This window comes from Aphelocoma coerulescens, chromosome 1A, assembly GCF_041296385.1.
Source record: "Aphelocoma coerulescens isolate FSJ_1873_10779 chromosome 1A, UR_Acoe_1.0, whole genome shotgun sequence".
Lineage (NCBI taxonomy): Eukaryota > Metazoa > Chordata > Aves > Passeriformes > Corvidae > Aphelocoma > Aphelocoma coerulescens.
The window spans coordinates 73,465,876-73,483,510 of NC_091014.1; the positions used below are offsets into that span (position 1 = coordinate 73,465,876).

Genomic DNA, 17,635 nt, shown 5'->3' on the forward strand with positions numbered 1-17,635 from the left:
ACAACATGAAGAAGTACAGGATGTGTGTTGTCAGTGCTTTTATGCTTCAGTATCCTGGAAACTGCACGTTCCCTCCATGCCCACCAATGGATTTGAATTACCTTTATTGTCCTCAAGGTTATATGTTAAATATATCCTGCCTGCTTTTCTTGAAAACTACAAGATACAAAAATACAAAAAACCCTGTCCTGCTAGAATAAGTTCATGCAATCCATATCTTTTAATTCCTCATCAATTAGTTCCTATAACTAAAGTTCTTGTCTTGCATGCTTTTTACATATGGAGTCAACAAATACTGAACTTACAACTAGAATTTGTCAGCTGTTTCTTCTCTCAAAACTTCTTACCTGTTTCAATGAATGAATGTAGTTGGCAACTGTGTTAATTGTTGATACAAAAAGGGAAAACCAGTAACAAAATATAAGCACTCAGATGCTACCAAGGGTTTTGAGTAGAGAGATTCTTAGAGAATTTCCCTGAAACTAACTGAACTTAGTACAGACACAAACTTCTGGCCACTGAGCTCTCCTTGCTGAATCATAATTTAAATACCAAGGTCAAAACTTGAAATTTATTTGGAACCAATTTTGTACTACCAGGAATGTTTATCAACACAGTGTATGATAACCCCAGTATCATACAGTTGGTTCTCTGACAACATGACAAACAAAAATGCAAGATGCAGATATACACATAATTTTAAAGTTACTGAAACAGAAATGTTGTAAAGTAAGATGTAGTCATTCATGAATTTACCTCAACTTTGCATTTAGAACTAGGCTTTCATTTTTCTAAACTAAACTAATGATAATTTTTTAATTCAAAGGAAGAACACAGAGGTCTGTATATTCAATTATACCTAACTTTAGATGGCAATGCTTGTGTAACTCACAGCATTATAGTGACCAGCAGCAGCCTGGATGCTCAGACTTAAGTTTATTCAACCTTTGCTTTAAGAAATGAACACTGAACAGAAAAAGCGTTACAGTGAGAGTTCTTAGGAATGTTCTCCACAATCAACAAAAATATACACGTTAGGACACAAAACAAAGGATTTCTGTGAATTGTATCAATCATATTCTGTTATATCCAAGTTCACTTTAGCAGGTTTCAGTGCATTACTGGCAGAATCTTGATGTGCTGCACTTCACTCTCAGTGTGAAAACACTGTTTAACTCAGTGACTGGGAAAAGAAAATGCTTATGATGATACTCAGCAATCCTGACTCAGATTCCTGGAGCACCTGCTCTTCTCAGCTTTGGAAACTGAGAATCCTATAGAATAATCCACCACAACACAGGGTTGGAGCTCCCCAGCTCAGCTGTCAGAACCATTTGTGGTACAATGTAGGAACCCAGAGTGCCGAGAATATTTCTCTGCCTGTTTTTAGGGGTTCTTACCCCGCTGAACAACACTGTTTTAACCTCCAACCTTGGAAAAAATTACCAACAATCAGACAGGAACTAGAAAATACAGTGGTGTGAATTAGGTGATAGACTACTATGTAAGATTGTCACAGGGTGAAAAATTTAGAGGTTTCGGGCTTCTCTTTGTAGTAAATAGATAAGAGTAAAAAATATCAAAATGGAGGATTGTTGCTGTTCTCTAAACCTTCTTCTCCACGTTCTGCAGTAAAAGTAGTTTGGAATGACTGGATAGAGAATTCTGCAGTTCCTGGCTGTGTTACTGAATAATTGGAAGGAAAGTGAAAATAATGTACGTTTTTAGTAACTATTGGTTAAATTATCTTTAAAAGGCTGTGTACCTGGGTCACGCTAGTGGCTCTGTTCCTCTGAAAAGACTTAATAAACAACTATCTGGTAGTATTGAAACTCAAGGAAAAGTCTCGGTTTATCTTTGAAACTCCTTGCAAGGACTTTTAGAAAATTCTCTCCCATCAGGAGGGATTTGATTTATGTTCAGTGTCAGTACAAAAAGTGGGAAATGTCTTCTCTTTGCATGTTACACCTCTGGACAGAGGCCGCTTCTGCTGCCACCAGGTAACAGCAGTAGGGATAGTTGAATCGAAGGAGAGTCTTTGGAAATGGATTGTAAGGCCAGGCTACAATATCTGACAAGTTCGGAGTGTATGGAAGATGTGAGACCACAAGCACATTCTGTGAAAGTTCTCTCAACTCTTTTTGGTGGAATGGACAAGGATCTTGGGAGCAATTCCCGCTTCCCCCTCCAGTCATGGGCCAGAGATTGTTTTCATAAGCAATGTGTTTCTCTCTATAGACAAAAAGTCTAAGTAGTAGCAAAAGTGGTTCTCTGACCATGCCGAAAAACACCTGCTCAATGAGACGGGATCACAGGCAGCCGGTTACAAACACTGACTAAACAGCCACACAAATTCTTGTACTTCACAAAAAAAACCACCTGCAAAAGAAAAGTACCCTTTTTTCTAGACAAAAAGTGCCAAATTTCAAAACCATAACTTTTTACACCTTTTGGTTCCATGTGATAAAAACTGCTTCTACTTTTCACCAGTGACATTTGTATGACAAAGAGCAAGAAAATGTGAAGTCATGATGAAGATTTGGGAGCTAGCAACAGGTGAAGTGGTTAAGGATAAACAGAAGAAGTGTTGCGAAATAAAGGTAAGATTACAGACAAGAATGACATTGAAAAGGAATGTAGCCACAGTGAAAATTGAAATGGAATGAGATGTTGAAAGGAAACGGGGATCCTTAAAGTGAACAGAAAAGGTAGAAATAGTGACGGGTCCCAAACTCTATGCAAATATTTAGCTTTTCTCCATGAAAATTTATAGTTTAAATTACTGACATTATTAGGAGACTTAACTATTTTCTTACCTAACATCTACAAGAACACCTTATCATTATGGCAAACACATACTGTTGTGAAGTTGGTCAAAACTCTGCCTTGCTAAAACAACATTTAACCCTGTATTCTAAGAATCTGTTCAGCATCAGCACTAACAAAACTATTAGCTACAGAAATGCAACAGATCATTTTCATTCTTATTAGAGGTAAGAAGTATTTTCCAGCCATTGTCTTCAGAGTTAACAGGATCAGGCCCAATATCTTTCAAAGAATCCAACAATTTCTTATTGCACAAGAACAAATATTTCTATAAGAGTCATGCATAAACAACTGTTTGTAAAGAAGACTGGGACCTCTGTTTAAGATATCTGACTATTTTTTATTCCAGAAAGAGGCCAAAAAATAACAATTATGTTTATATAAAAATACTGTACATTCACAGTTTACAAGAACTTACCTTTGCATATTAGAACACAAAATAATTGTCTACAATTAAAATCAAACACCATGACATTGCAATAATAAGTTGATACAAATACTGAATGCAGTGCAATGTGTAGCATTCATATTCTTCTGACAAATATTTTCACAAGCAGCCTTTTTTGACACATGAGCCACACAATTTCACATGAGGATGCCGTCGTAGCATTTACAAGTTTAGTAAAGCTAAGGATTTACATAAACAATTAGAGGAGTTAGGGAAGCAGGATGGCATGTGTCCAGCACACTCCATGAGAGTGCCTGTTGGTTTTTTTGCTAACGCAAAAGCTTAAGAACCAAGGGTTTGCAAAGCAGATTCAGCAGACAGGAGCCAGAAACAGTGGGTATTTTGGCGCATGCTTGGATCAGGTGACAGTACAGACTGAAAACTATGGCAGCTCACTGAAATGGTTACAGAAAGTAATGGCCCTGGATTCTAGGTGGAAGCAAAAAGGCAAGCATACAGAGCACTCAGTCACAAGCTTTTCTAGCAAATGTACCGAGTAGTTGGGACCAAGGTTTCTCTACAACTTTAAGCAGAAAAGTTTGCAGGAAATTCCACTGCTAATTATGCGCCCTTTGTGAGAAACCAAAGGCTGAATATTAAACTTACTTTATTAGTGTTTCCAAATTGGCAGGATATTTGTAACCAAGTGGAAGCAAAGCACACTGTTTTTTATAGCTGAGGACTTGAGAAACAATGTTGTCAATAGTACAGTGCTCTATAAAAATTGTGCCAACTCAAACCTCCTCCAACTGAAAACTTTCAAAACTGATTTTATTCAGCAGTTTTATAAGATACAAATAGCACTTTTGTACCCAGAATGTTCTTTGAGCTAGCTCTATCCACCACCAAGTCACCTATCTCCTTTAAAACACAAGGTTGAGCTGTACTATCCATGGGACAATATCCTGTGTAGGTCTTTCACCTAGACACTATCACTTTCTGATTCATAAGAAGCAACACCTTCCCCAAGTTATTTGCTAGAGGTTCACTTGTACAGGTTCTTTCAAGATTTAGCCAGAAGCTGCATTTTGCTAGTCCATACAGATTTTTTTAAACTGAAGAAAGATTAAGAAGACTGGTCTCTTGATGACACAGCTCATACGCAAGAGTTGCTGTATCCTTAAAGCTGAATCCTTAGACATCCTGAGGAAATTACTCCAAAGTAGAAACTGTCTGATTAATTTCAACCAATTTTACATTGTATAATTTAATAAATATTTACACGTATAACACAATATTCTGATAGGAGGAGGATAATCATCTGAGGAAAATTTTCACCATCTATAAATGACTCGTTGTTTCAAAAATAGCAAATAATATTCTTTCAGATTCAATCTTTGAGTCTTTCATTAGGCAAAGCCATTATCCACACCTTCAATATTCCCTTATTTTTGTATCTTCTTAACAAAAAACCTAATAACAGCCTATACAGAAAGAAGTGTGGTATTTTTCTGTAGGTTTGGCTGGTTGGGTTTTTTTGATACCTTTGTTAGCTTTATAAGCAACCTTCCCTGGACCTTGAAGTTCTATTTAATCTTTTCTGGTTATCCCATAAACACAGACATTATCAATTTTCTAAAATACTTAACAACTAAATAACTGTACAGAAACATAAATCCTCTGGTCTGAAAGATTAACACAAACTCAGGCAGAAAATAACTAAACCTACAGCAGAGTAACCTAAAACTTTCAAAAAAGTTTCCAAGCCACTCCATCCTTGTTTAAATAACTACTCCCTATATTCATCTTTATGACTAAAAGATGTACAAATGAAAACTTCGTCACAAAAAGTGAAGGAAGTAGATTATTGGGATATCTCAAAAGAGAACTAGGATACACTAAACCAGCAGGAAACAGTGTAACCACACCCAAAGACAACAGGTACACTTAACTCTTACAAAATTAAAACTCCAAATAAAACATCCAGCCTGCAAAATACCATTGATAACCAGTGCTTTTCTGCCAGATGAAGTCAGAGAGCAGCACACATCTCACTTCCTAAGCCCAAACTGCTGAATGAGCAAAAAAAGACTTGAAAGTTGAAGGAATTCTTCAATTACTAAGGAGACAATTTTAAGAACACTCAGGATTAAAACTGCATTTCCAGGATGAGATATTGGCTGGCTGATTAAACACAAACCCTTTCATGTGCAAGGCAGTTTTCTACTGGGTCAGTCAGGCCAAACCACTACGTGACCACCAAAAGATTCCATATAGAAACCATATAGAAAATTTCATACATCATTCCTTTCAGTGGCAGCTCACTGTTGAGAAGTGTTAGCTTTAATCCCAAAATACACTCCAAGATGGAGAAGCAGAAGGGTGTTTCCCTTATGGCTGAATACAGCCATGACAGTGGCTATAACTTTTTCTTTTAATTGTAGATGAAGGTCTGATAGAAACAGCACAAGCTGAAAAAAGTATTATCTAAAAAAAAAATCCTGCAATAATGTCAAAGCAGCAGAAATTATTTCGTGTAGAGCTAAAGGAAAAGAAACCACCACGTGATACAAGTTAAATAAAATGAAAAATGTAATGTCAAAAGATAAGGCATTTGAAGAAAAAAACCCATTCAGAATATATTAAAAATTAAACTATTAAATAACACCTTAAAATACTTAAAAATGAAGGTTTAAATTGCATCACACTTAGAATTATACAAGCCCAAAAATACTGCCCAGAAATAAAAAACCATTAAATATAGGAAGTAAATTTGCCTCGGGAATATCAGTTCCATGCATAAATATGCCCCTTTGTCAATCCAGCTTTTAGTGATTATTTCAGTCATTCATCCTAGAATGGTGACTCAGCAGGTAATACAGAAACTACTTATTCTATTTTGTGCCTCTGTTGCTTTGTCACCCTGACACAATAAATACAACCTATTTTAGAACATGAGCAATCTTCAAAGAAAAGCTTCAAATGACTACAACAAAGGGGCTGTTACCCAAAACTGGGGACACTGTGCTGTAACAAGACAGGGCTTCCTAAACCAGATTTTATCTATTTTATTGCTGCAGGAAAGGGATGGCATTATCTGGCATGAAATGACACTCTCTCTGAATTTCCTATTCCTTGTTTGCACTCCTCAGGAACACAGAACCTCTGCATTCATTATTTCTATACACTCACAACTGTTTATTTTGTTTTAAGACAAACTAGGCTGAGAAGCCTCTTTCAACTTCTGGATCCAAGGAGACTTAAAAAGAAAATCTCTTGTGCCTCATATTATCCACTGACATTTATCAGTTATTCCTATAATCCTGTTACAGTCAGTTAGAAGTTGTATTCTCTGTCTGTGTATTTTCCTACAAAACTGTCTATAGACATTTTACAAGGCCATGTTTACCTGTAACTATGTAGCAGTTAGGAAGTTGATTCAACCAGAACCATTCTGGTTTCTTCTAACAATGATATATTTTGACCCAGGCAAACAGTTCTACAACTGTATGTTTGCAACCACAGAAGCAAACATCAGAAGGCTAAAAAACTCAATGCAATCCATGAAGGAAATTTTATGAAGACCATAGTTTTAATCAAGCCCTGTATTTTAAATTAGGATGAATTATGTGCAAAAATAACAATTTTCTGCAAGACCAAGGTTCTCTCTCTTGTGTACTATCAATTCAAAACCAAAGTGTAGTTGTGCAATAAGCAACTTTTTTGGAGTACTTGTGCAAGGAAAATTTTATATTGGCTTTCACACCATTAGCCAGAATTTAGGGAGAGTTTTAAATCAGTATGAACAGATTAAATAGCATTACTTAGGTAGGCGAAGAATTCTAAACAAAGATTTTAAATGCCAAGTTTATTTATGAATCTCTAACACAACATGTGAATACTATTCTATGCTCACTGACAGTGACCACCCTTTGTTCAGTTACATAAATATCTACTTAGAACTCTCCAAAAAAAAAAAAAAATTAATGCACTGTCCCAACGAAAATTATTTCATTAATGTATGGGTCTATCAGCTTCCAGAAAGAATATTCAAACACCATTCCCATTAACCATAGAAATTACATAGGAACATTCACTCCTCTGGAAAGGCTGCAGAAAACTGGAGTAAATTATTACTCCAGAACATCACACCCCTCACTCTTCTCAGAAAAAGCCTCTGACAACTGCCTTAACCTCCCATTTTCATATCAACACACACTGATGGACAAGAAGTCAACCTGGAAATTCTCCAAGAAAAGTCAAGAAGTCTACCTTAAAATGTTGGATTTTTTCCTACTAATTATGAAGGATAACCACATCAGACACCAACAGGAACATTCTGACATTTCCTACTGTGTTCCTACAAATGGGCCACATTTACACTCCAGAAAGCAGCTTGAAATATAATTTGCACATTCTCTGTTTGTATTTCTGTAAAAGAAAAACATTCAGTTACAGAACCAAAACTTTCCAAGCTTTCCTCTTGCATTTCCTCTTATGCAAAACTAACTCTGGAGAACTTCATTCTCCAACAGCAAGACTGGATATCACACAAGCTCAGGAGACTCTTAGGAAATTTTTAACAATCTTTTATCTTTCCCTGTTTCTGACTACTGTAGATGAAGATGCACTGCTGGAGCAGCTTCCTGAATGAGGAGTTTAAAATTTAATTATGTGAGAAACTATATGTTGGTACTATGAAACGACCATATGGAAAAGTAGCCTCTATTCAACAAGTTCTTGCACTGCCTACCTTTCTGCTCCATGTTTAACCTCAGTGTCAAACTTTTAACAAAGATCTAGTTTTCTGGATTGAGGATTCCTTGCACGTTTGTGTACTTATAGTAAGTACATTCTTTCTCAGAGACAGTATCAGAGTGTATCTTCCACTGTATTATGTGCTCTCTTTTCTATGAATTTTTGCTCAACTCCCTTTTTTTTTTTTTTTGCAAATTCATCTTCATGTCCACCTTTTTGTATTTTACATTTAAACAATTCTTCATTGAACTATATGCAATTCCCAGATGTATAAACAGCTTCTTTTCCATTCATAAAATAGTCAGTCTTTACTTCTGTATCTGATTTTCAAGTACCTTCAAATCTCTGACTTCTCACTACCACTGGATGCTCCTGTTATATCTTACACACAATTAAACCATTGGCAAGAAAAAAAAAAATCTTTCTGCACTACACAGTTTACTAAGCAAGCTGAAATGAAGCCTGAACATCTTCCAAAAGGAAAATAATTTTAGCCCACTTATGGTTGTGATTACATTCTCTGTCCAGCCGCAAACCTAGCACTGCAAAAACTCCATACTTCCAGGAATATGAATGTAACCGGTTCAGTCCCAAACCAGTAGGATTAACCAGCTCTTCCTACAGAACTACTGACACATCAAGGCTACAGAAACACAGCCAGTTCTCAGGGAGGTATTAACTCTACAATTACTGTTTGGTTTAGACCTCTCTACTCCAACCAACACTTTTAGGTAACAAGCACCTCTGGGTAAAATGTTTTTTATACATATAAGCACATTCATTTTCCTGTAATCTCTAAAAAATTTAGACAACAATTTTGGATAGTCTGTCAAGAACTGAATGCCTGACTTCCACTTAGCTTCCTAATCTTACATTGTGGATCACTTTCTAGTCTAGTTCAAGGCATGTTTAGAGTCTGTACATAACTCATTTACTCCATTATTCTAATAAAATTCTTTCAATAAAGACATCCTCCTAAACAATCTGGAAGAAGCAACAATGAATTCCAACTTTTCATGGTCACACACAATATACAAAAATTTTAACATGTTTTTAACACCTTGGATCAGACTATGCTGTACCAGTCACAGACAGGAGAATTTTATAATATTCTTTTCATACTGGAAGTTAATTTTAAAAGATTGTAACTTTAGAACAAGCGAAGAAAACCAACAAAATCAGAAAAGCTCATAATTATAATATTAAAAGATGCTTACTGTAACAAGGAACAATAAAAATGAGCCAATAGATTTAGGTTCTCCTAGTTTCAAACAATTTGCAAAATGAAAAATGTCTCCTTTTTAGTAACTGTACATTTAAACTGAATTTTAGAGCATGACACAGAGCTGCATGGCAACACTGAATTACCAAGAAGGAAAGTTTGTTTCTGGGGGAAACAAGCCCTGAGAGGTCAGCTTTGTATCTTCTTACTGTGCCAGCTTTAAAAACATCAAGGCTTGACAAGGTCTGCTGGCTTGGATGTTATATGCAGAGAAGTTACGCTTGCCTCTCTTCCACAGCATATTATCTTTCCAGAGGGAAAACATGAGAGGGAGTGTTGGGAAATAGAATTATTGGGATCAATAAAAGAACTGTAGCAAGAGCCTGCAAGCAAAAGGCCTGTGTGTGAGAAACTCTCCATGAGAAAATTCATGTGTGAAGAAAACAAGCAGGCCTGGGGAACAAAGAGGGAGTTTGAAGACTTGCAGGTGTTCAGATAAGACCCAGAGAAGGGAGGTAAACATTGAATTCTTTTAATCATTACATAACTAATAGAAACTTGCCAATGTAAGTCCAATTAGGTAGAAGTAGAAATGCGCTTTGATAAGCTTTAAGCCACTAAGAAGTTAACAAGCTGGTATACTACATAAGTGCCTTTGGATTGCTAATAAATGGAGTTTTGCTCTTATCAACCACATTGGTTTTGGACTGCATATTCCTCCCCCCGCCGGAGTCGCCGGGCCCTTTCTCCTTTTTACAATTCCAACAAGGGAGAAGTCTTTATTTCACCTACATTGCATCAATTAATCTATTCCTTCTACAGCTGTATAAGGAAATTACACACTTTGATTACTAAAACTGCATAAAAATGTAAGAATATTGGGGCTTTCTTCAAGCTAGGTAATGAAGTGATTAAAAAGTTCAACTAATGATGGTTTAAGTCCTGAAACTGGCTGCGTTTTACAATGCAAGATTTATGAACCAACAAATCCTGGGCTACATACTACCCTTCTCTTTAACCTGATAGTTCTCTATTTTTCTTGGACAATTTTTACATCTATTATTATCTATAATACATCTATTATTTTAGAGCTATTATTAAAAACAAACATTAATCAATTTCCTGAAATTAACAGGAGGAAAGCATTTGTTGAAGAAGTGCAAGCTCATGCAAAACAAAACAAAACAAAAACAACAGTCTCTCCAAATCAAACCAATAGGCCAAAAAAACCCACAACCCATTACATAAAAAAACCCAACCCAAACAACAACAAAAAAAATCACACTTGACACAATCCCAACTGTGTAAGCAATGCGTTCTTTCCCTAAATTACTTCCTTCATGGATGCTGAGCTGAAAGTGACTACGAAATAAACATCTGAACATTCAGCTTTCCAGATTGATATTAAATTATTCTTAGCAATACTATTTTATACTAAAACAATGGGTTTTAATTTTAAATAAAGTCTTTAATAGCATGAAAACATCACATTTAGGCATTTGATGATTAAATAGATTTAAATTTGAAGCATTAACCTAAATATCCTAGAACATTTCTAGTAACTTCACTGAGCTGCCATAATTTCTGTCAGCATATGTAGTACTGAATGACTAATAAAATACCTGAATTGAAACTATTCCAGTCTAGCAGTTTGTATGATCTTGTGTTACCCATAATTCCGACAAAGGCTGAGTTCAAAACAGCAAATTAGTAGATCAGTTATAGAAGCAGAATAGTGAAAAAAAAACTACCAACAAGAACACAATTGACAACACCACTCCACAGGAACTGGAAAGACACAGACAGCAGAGTTAATAAGAGGCTGAAATAGAAAGGGAAAAAGGAGCATGCTATAGCAATCTGGCACTAGGTGACCAAAGTGGACAGTATATGGCAATTTTGTCTTATTGGCAAGTTCTTAATCCACCTTCAAATGTTCTCTCCTCTTCCATGTTTTCCTGATTTATTTACTGGCCAGTTTATTTGCTTCCTTTAATATTTTACAGACTTATTTTTACTCAAATGCTTCATGATAATAACTATATCAGAATATTTTTCTAATTCTCCACCTTCCCTCCCACAGCCATGTGCTTTCATTCCCCCTTTTGTTCTCACTATTTTGCAATATACTGAGTTCCAAGGATCATGCATTTTACATTCACTTGTCAGGAGCAATCTGCAAGTCTCACAGAAACACTGCAGCTGTGCAAACATACATCTCTATCTTGCCTTACGTCTTATACTGCTTCCAGTCAGCTGGTAAAAATGAAGGAATGCATAATGCAAGAAATTAGTTTTTAAAACTTCTGAGCAAAATTGATTTTTTTCCCATTCTGTCTTCATCTATCACACAGTAAATTTTGCACATAAGAGACCTGTATCAGAAATCTGCTGAAAATACAGAATCCTAAAATAACTTTATGGCAAAGAAAGGAAAGACTCACATATAAATTATACTTCAACATTTCTTTTAATCTTCACTGTGTAAATAGATCTTAAAATAGGAAAGCTAAAGAGCAATATTGTCTAGTAATATACTTGAAAAAAATCCCTTAAAGTAGGAGGATCTAATTCAAATTAAGTCTTGGATTTAATTTCATGTTGCCAGTTTACTGAATCTTTAGATCAGCAACAATCTGATCTACCTGCTTGGAGAATTGCTTGCCTTGGGCCATAGGAAGAAAAGGAAAATACTAGGTTTTTGTACTTGTTTTTATGGATGTATTTGCTAAACTTCCTTTTATTACTCCTGACTAGTGCATGCAAAACCACTACAGGTACTATTTTTACTCTCCCTTGCATTTTTAAGTGCACTGTCAACTCCAACTTTTTGCAAAGCATTCCTCATCTGGTCTCAGTGACTAAACCAAGTCTTCAGAGTCAGAAGTCACTTAGTTCTAACATTAGAACTAGGACATGCAAAATACACATGTTCTAGTACTGGGGTTCCCAGGAAAATAATAAATAAAAATCTTGAAGTACTGTTCAGTAAAGGTTTTCAAGAACAGAAACAACGCTGTAAAGGTTAATAACCATGTTGTGAGCTAAATTGTAGCCATTAGTACTTAACGATTTCAAGGAGCTGAAAATGAGAAAACATTCATAGTTAAGATCAAGCATTTAATCTCATTTTTGTTTGAATGGAAAACGTGCATCAAGTTTTAATACCAAAAAATGGCAAAAAAGTTAATTAAGACCTGAATAATTCAAAGACAGTTTTCAGTGCAAAGTTACTGATTCAAAGTACTTTTAGTACTACTTTAACTTGCTGAAATGTTTCTCACTAAAAACATAACCACTGAGTAACTTATTTTTCAAGCTTAAATGATTGTCTGAAATACACTGCTTTTGATATACATTGTTAGAATAGATCTGTATCTATTCAAGCACTGATATGTTATAAAGGTTAGATGACAGGCCTTGTGCAAGGAAGTCACTCCTGTGCTGACATACCGGGATTGTGGATGCGATCCAGGAGCTTCACTGAACGAGCACTGACAACACCCCCAACGTGGACAAGAAAGCCTGGTGGGAAGGTCGTCAAGGTAAAAAATGGGAATTCCTGTTATGATTAAAAGCAAACATTAAATGACTTTATCAACCACTGCTGAGTGCCAATTAACATGCAATGAATTGATCATTTCCCTGAAATACAAGCAAAGCAGTTACACTGGGCCAGACGTGTCCTTCAGGCTTACTGAGCACTACACAACCATGTGTCCTCATGGACTCATTGTATCAAAAAAGCAGAGGTTTTACGGAGTGAAAGAATACTTTTCCCCCATAGAGCTGTTTCTCAGGACAACAATGATAAATAATCAAAATTTTACATATTTGTGTTAACAAAACCTCTATCAATCCACTTTTACTATGGCTGCTAAACTACTACTACTGCTAAATTAATTCTACTTTCATTAGCTGATAAAAAATAAACATTTTTCTCAATTTTTAGGTATTCTTGTTACAACTGACTGCAGTTTGATTCTGAAGCACAAGGTGAAACAAACTGAAGTCTTGCAAGAATGATGAATGTCTTATTACAGGAAAACATACCGAAAAAATATCAAAAGACTGCTCTGCTCGTGAGCTCTAAATATAACAAGTAAATATCCATCTTTTAAAATAAAGCATAGGTCTTGAAACACAACTGTAAGTTCTTAAACTAGGGTAATTCACTTCCAATTAATTTGCATAAGTTACTTTTTATCAGTTTTTAAGTAAAATGAAGAGTTAAGTTTCAGCAACTACTTCAGCTTGTAACTCATAAAAGAGGCAAAGTAAGTAATAACAGCAATTTTTCAAGGCACATATGATGAAATAAAAGTCATATTCAAAGAAGTTGAGCCCAAAATTAGATTTTAATTTCTCCAGAGATGTTCTGCGATATGTCTAATATATACATAATAGCACACTTATGGGGGAAAGGCAATAAGTCATGTTCAGCAATTCTAAACACAGAAAGCAAAAAAAAAAAAGAATAAAAAGCATGCAATCATGTTTCATATAATCGTAACTGATTAAATGGAACAAATAAATACCATAATTTTCTATGAGAGAAAGTATAGGATAGATTCCTTTCTCACATACTTGGAAACAGTACAATTCAACTGAGCTTCTACCTGAACAGCACACATGCTGCAGATTCAATGAGGATCAGGTTCTTCCAGCAATACATGGCATGAAATGTCATCTTAAAACTAAAGCCCAATGTAGGTTTAAAAACTAATACTCCAGGATTCTTACTATCCTTGTTATAGGAACTCTTAAAACTTTCAAAAGGTCCTACAAACTTCATGTCTTCTGGATTTTCATTTGGCTTAAACTTTCAAAATCAAGAGGCAAACTTTGAAATCAGCAACCATAGTATCAATAACCAGAAGCAAAACAATCCCAAAACCCAAACCCTGCAGTTTTGCCTTATGATGCAATTAAAAAGCAGGAAGATTTCACCCCAGGATTATGCAAACCTGCTTGACTGATGGGTCTTCAGGAGCAGCAATGGATCTCTAGAATGACACAGTAAAGATTCCCCCAGAAGCTTCTAATAGATTGCAAAGTGCTTTGGAAGTTACCAGAAAAGTCGAAATATTCAAAATATTTGCTTTTCCAGGACTGCAGAAATCAATAAAAAAGTTTACTGAATGTGCCAGCTATATGAAATTCCATTAAGCCTATACTACATTTACATTTTATAGATACATACTCACATTTACACTGTGCTGAAGCAGTATGGAGTGAACAAAGTAAACAACTTTGCTCAAAGTAAACAACTCCATGCTCTAAAGCTTAAGCAAATCCAATGTTTTTTAATCTATATGGAAATTCAGAAGGTTTTTCATTTTCTATTCATTTCCATAAGGCTGTGTACTGCAAGTAATTTTAACATGCTCAGATTTCCAGTTTGCCTGATTCCCTACACTAGAAATCAGGAGTAAAACCTCAAATAATAACATGGCTTTATCTCAATCAATATATCAATACTCCCAAGCCTGTATTACATTATAAAATAAGGTGTTCTATCAGTTAATTCGAGCCACAGACAAATCTGGGTAACAGACTCACTGAACCATTCTGACACAATTCTGCTAACAATCTGTCATTCATTCTGACACTGATGGAACTCCATCACTTCATATGATAACACTCCTTTTTCTTTTTAAATCTCATTTAGAGATTTTTCGAATTTTATTATTATATTACTCAAATACAAGTTCCTGCCTCAATTACATGCTGTAAACTGTAATAGTTCAAAATTATAAATCTACAGTTACATCAGGGAAAACAGAGAATTCGTAAGAACCAGATGCAGTTGCCGTATTACAAATCCCCTCTATTACTGCAATTTGCAAAGGACTACCTTTACATCAAGGTGATGCAACCACAAGGTATTTCAGTGTATGACAAACAACAATGATTTCCAAGCTACAACTGAAGATGGTCAATCATTTTACCAATACCAATTCACTGTTCCACTTTACAGTCATTGATTGCATAGACCATGAAAGAACTGTCACCGTTTTAGTCCTCACAACTGCACAGAGATTTTTGGGGGGGAGGGGAAAGTTTGACAAGGTTACAATCAAATCCTCAAATATTTGCTTAATACAATGTTTAAAAATGTATATACAAAGACATGTATTGCTAGTGCTCTTTTTTAAGTACATTTCATTCAAAAACACACAAAAAATGAAGAAGCACATGGAATAAGGCTACACACGCATCCTTTGGTGTAAGTGCCAACTGAAGCAGTTCTCTGATCCCCTTCCAGCCATTCACTCATTCCCATCATTAAACCACTCCCACAGATAATACTCGGGTGTGCTCACAGAGCTTTTGGGGCTGAACCAGAGCAGGGAACTGGTCCACATTAAGATCTTGTTCGTTTCCGGGCTAATTATTTTTATTCTAAGCACATTCACTGTGCCATCTCACAAGGTGGCCAAATACCCTACAGTTTTTCTTGACCTGAACTGAGGGGATGAGTGGATAAGAAGTCACTGGAAAGAAAAGATGCTTAAGTCAGGATTTCAGCCAAATGAATCTCCCAGAGAACTGCACTCTTAACACAACAGATTTCCTGCAGTGCCCTTCAGAAATTAAGGCCAACAGATCCCCATTCTGAAAAGGCAGCAGAAAAGATCTCTCATGCACTTGCAGAATGTAAAAACAGGAAGAAAACAGAATTTGTCCAAGTGGAAGTCAGAGACACAAAATACCACTGAGAGCAGCATTTGGTCATTTCTACAAAAACATAGGCTAATTTTATAGGAGTAAGATAACCTCAAATATTCCTACTAATGGAAATACAATACACATATTTTTAGTCAAAAATATATAGAAAGACAGCTGTTATAAAGTTACTCTTGCAATCTACAGATATACAGGGAATTGCTAACAGTTATTAATGTACAGTGTAACATGTACATGAGTTTTCCACAGCTGTATTTTCCACAGGTTTATTTTCAGGGAAGAAATTGAGGAATATTACCCTTCTAACTCTGTTTTGTTTACAGTTAGGGTTATTCAAGTAATACACCAAAAATACATTTGATTAAATAAAGCTATTGAGACATGCAATTAAATGAACTTATTTTAAGGTACCTTAGCATTACCATATACCCAAATAAACTAAGTAAGACTCAAAAGAACAATTTAAGAAACCTGGTGTCGTGGAAGTTGTCCCTCCCCATGGCAGGGTGGTTGGAATAAGATGATCTTTAAGGTCCCTTAAACTCAAAATATTGAATTTATTCTTGGTTTTCCCAAATACTTGCTATCCTAAGTAATCCAGACAAGTAGAGTGCACTGTTTATGTGTGTAATATTAAAACAGACAAAACTTACAGATGTTATTCATTCTAGTTAACTCCACTTTAAGGTAACCAAAAGAGGTAACACCATAGCAAAACCACATCCAATATGAAATTTTCAGAAGGCAGAATGAACATATTTTATATCAATTAACTGTCCACATGCTTTGCTGCTACATCATAATCGTCATCAATAACAGACTCAGCATGTCTCCATCCTATTTTACAGTACTTTTTGTCTACTAGACAATACACAGACCTTATCAAAATAATGTGCAAATACTTCAAGCTCTAAAAATACATTAAGGTCTCTTAATTTACATTTTTATTGTCTTTAAAAAGCTTCCTAAGGAAATAAAAAGATCAGCCATGGAATGTCAAATCAAAGGTAAACAGAAAAAAGGCTCATTTTAAAGCATTCTTTTGCCAAATTAAAAAATTAAAAGAAAAAAACCCATGGATTTGTATTCATACCTTAATAAAAATTTTAACTGAAATGTATCAACATGCAAAGTACACTGATCTAAAAAATTCTCTTAAAAACAACAAATTTTAAAAATTCTGCATAAATAAGATCACAAAGACATCTGCAAAGCCTCACCAAAAAAAAAAAAAAAAGAAAGTATATCAAATAATGCTTTAAGAATCCCCAATAAAAGAAGAAAGGGCTAGAAAGAGTCGCAGTATTTTTCACATACCCGCCTTCTACAGAACCTATGAGGAGATCCTCCCTTAGCCATGGATAACACAAGAAATGAGAAGAGAATCATCCACTTACTCAAAATAGCAGCTGGGCACTTTTATTTCACAGATATAAGTGATTTTGTTCTCAACTAACTTACATGCTCCTATGTCACTAGTTTAGGTAGTCAGAAATTGCAATTAAATTTATTTCTGAGTAGGAAAATACATTTTTTCCTTCAAGACACCTCATTATCAACATTTTGATCAAAGCAGTATATAATTTATATTAAAAATTTGCAATTACACATTCCAGATGTAAACAATGAATTAAAACCACTATTTTCATCATATAGTCTATTCAGTATAATGACAGATGGCATTTTTAGTCCTGTAGAGGAAAAGTTTAAATCTGTAAATGTCTTTTTCTGCTTGGCAAGTAGTTCAGGTT

General features: G+C 35.2%; 1 protein-coding gene across 15 annotated transcripts in view; it reads right to left on the reverse strand.

The window, feature by feature from the left end:
• Positions 1-17,635, reverse strand: part of C2CD5 (C2 calcium dependent domain containing 5) — a 59,715-nt gene that overhangs the window by 23,161 nt on the left and 18,919 nt on the right. For all 15 annotated transcript variants that reach the window (XR_011148020.1, XR_011148021.1, XM_069003489.1 and 12 more), the window contains one exon: positions 12,648-12,756. Coding sequence is in view for 13 of the 15 variants with exons in the window: in XM_069003489.1 (XP_068859590.1) it covers positions 12,648-12,756 (109 nt within the window). In the remaining 2 variants the exon portion in view is untranslated. The remainder of the gene's footprint in view (positions 1-12,647; positions 12,757-17,635) is intronic.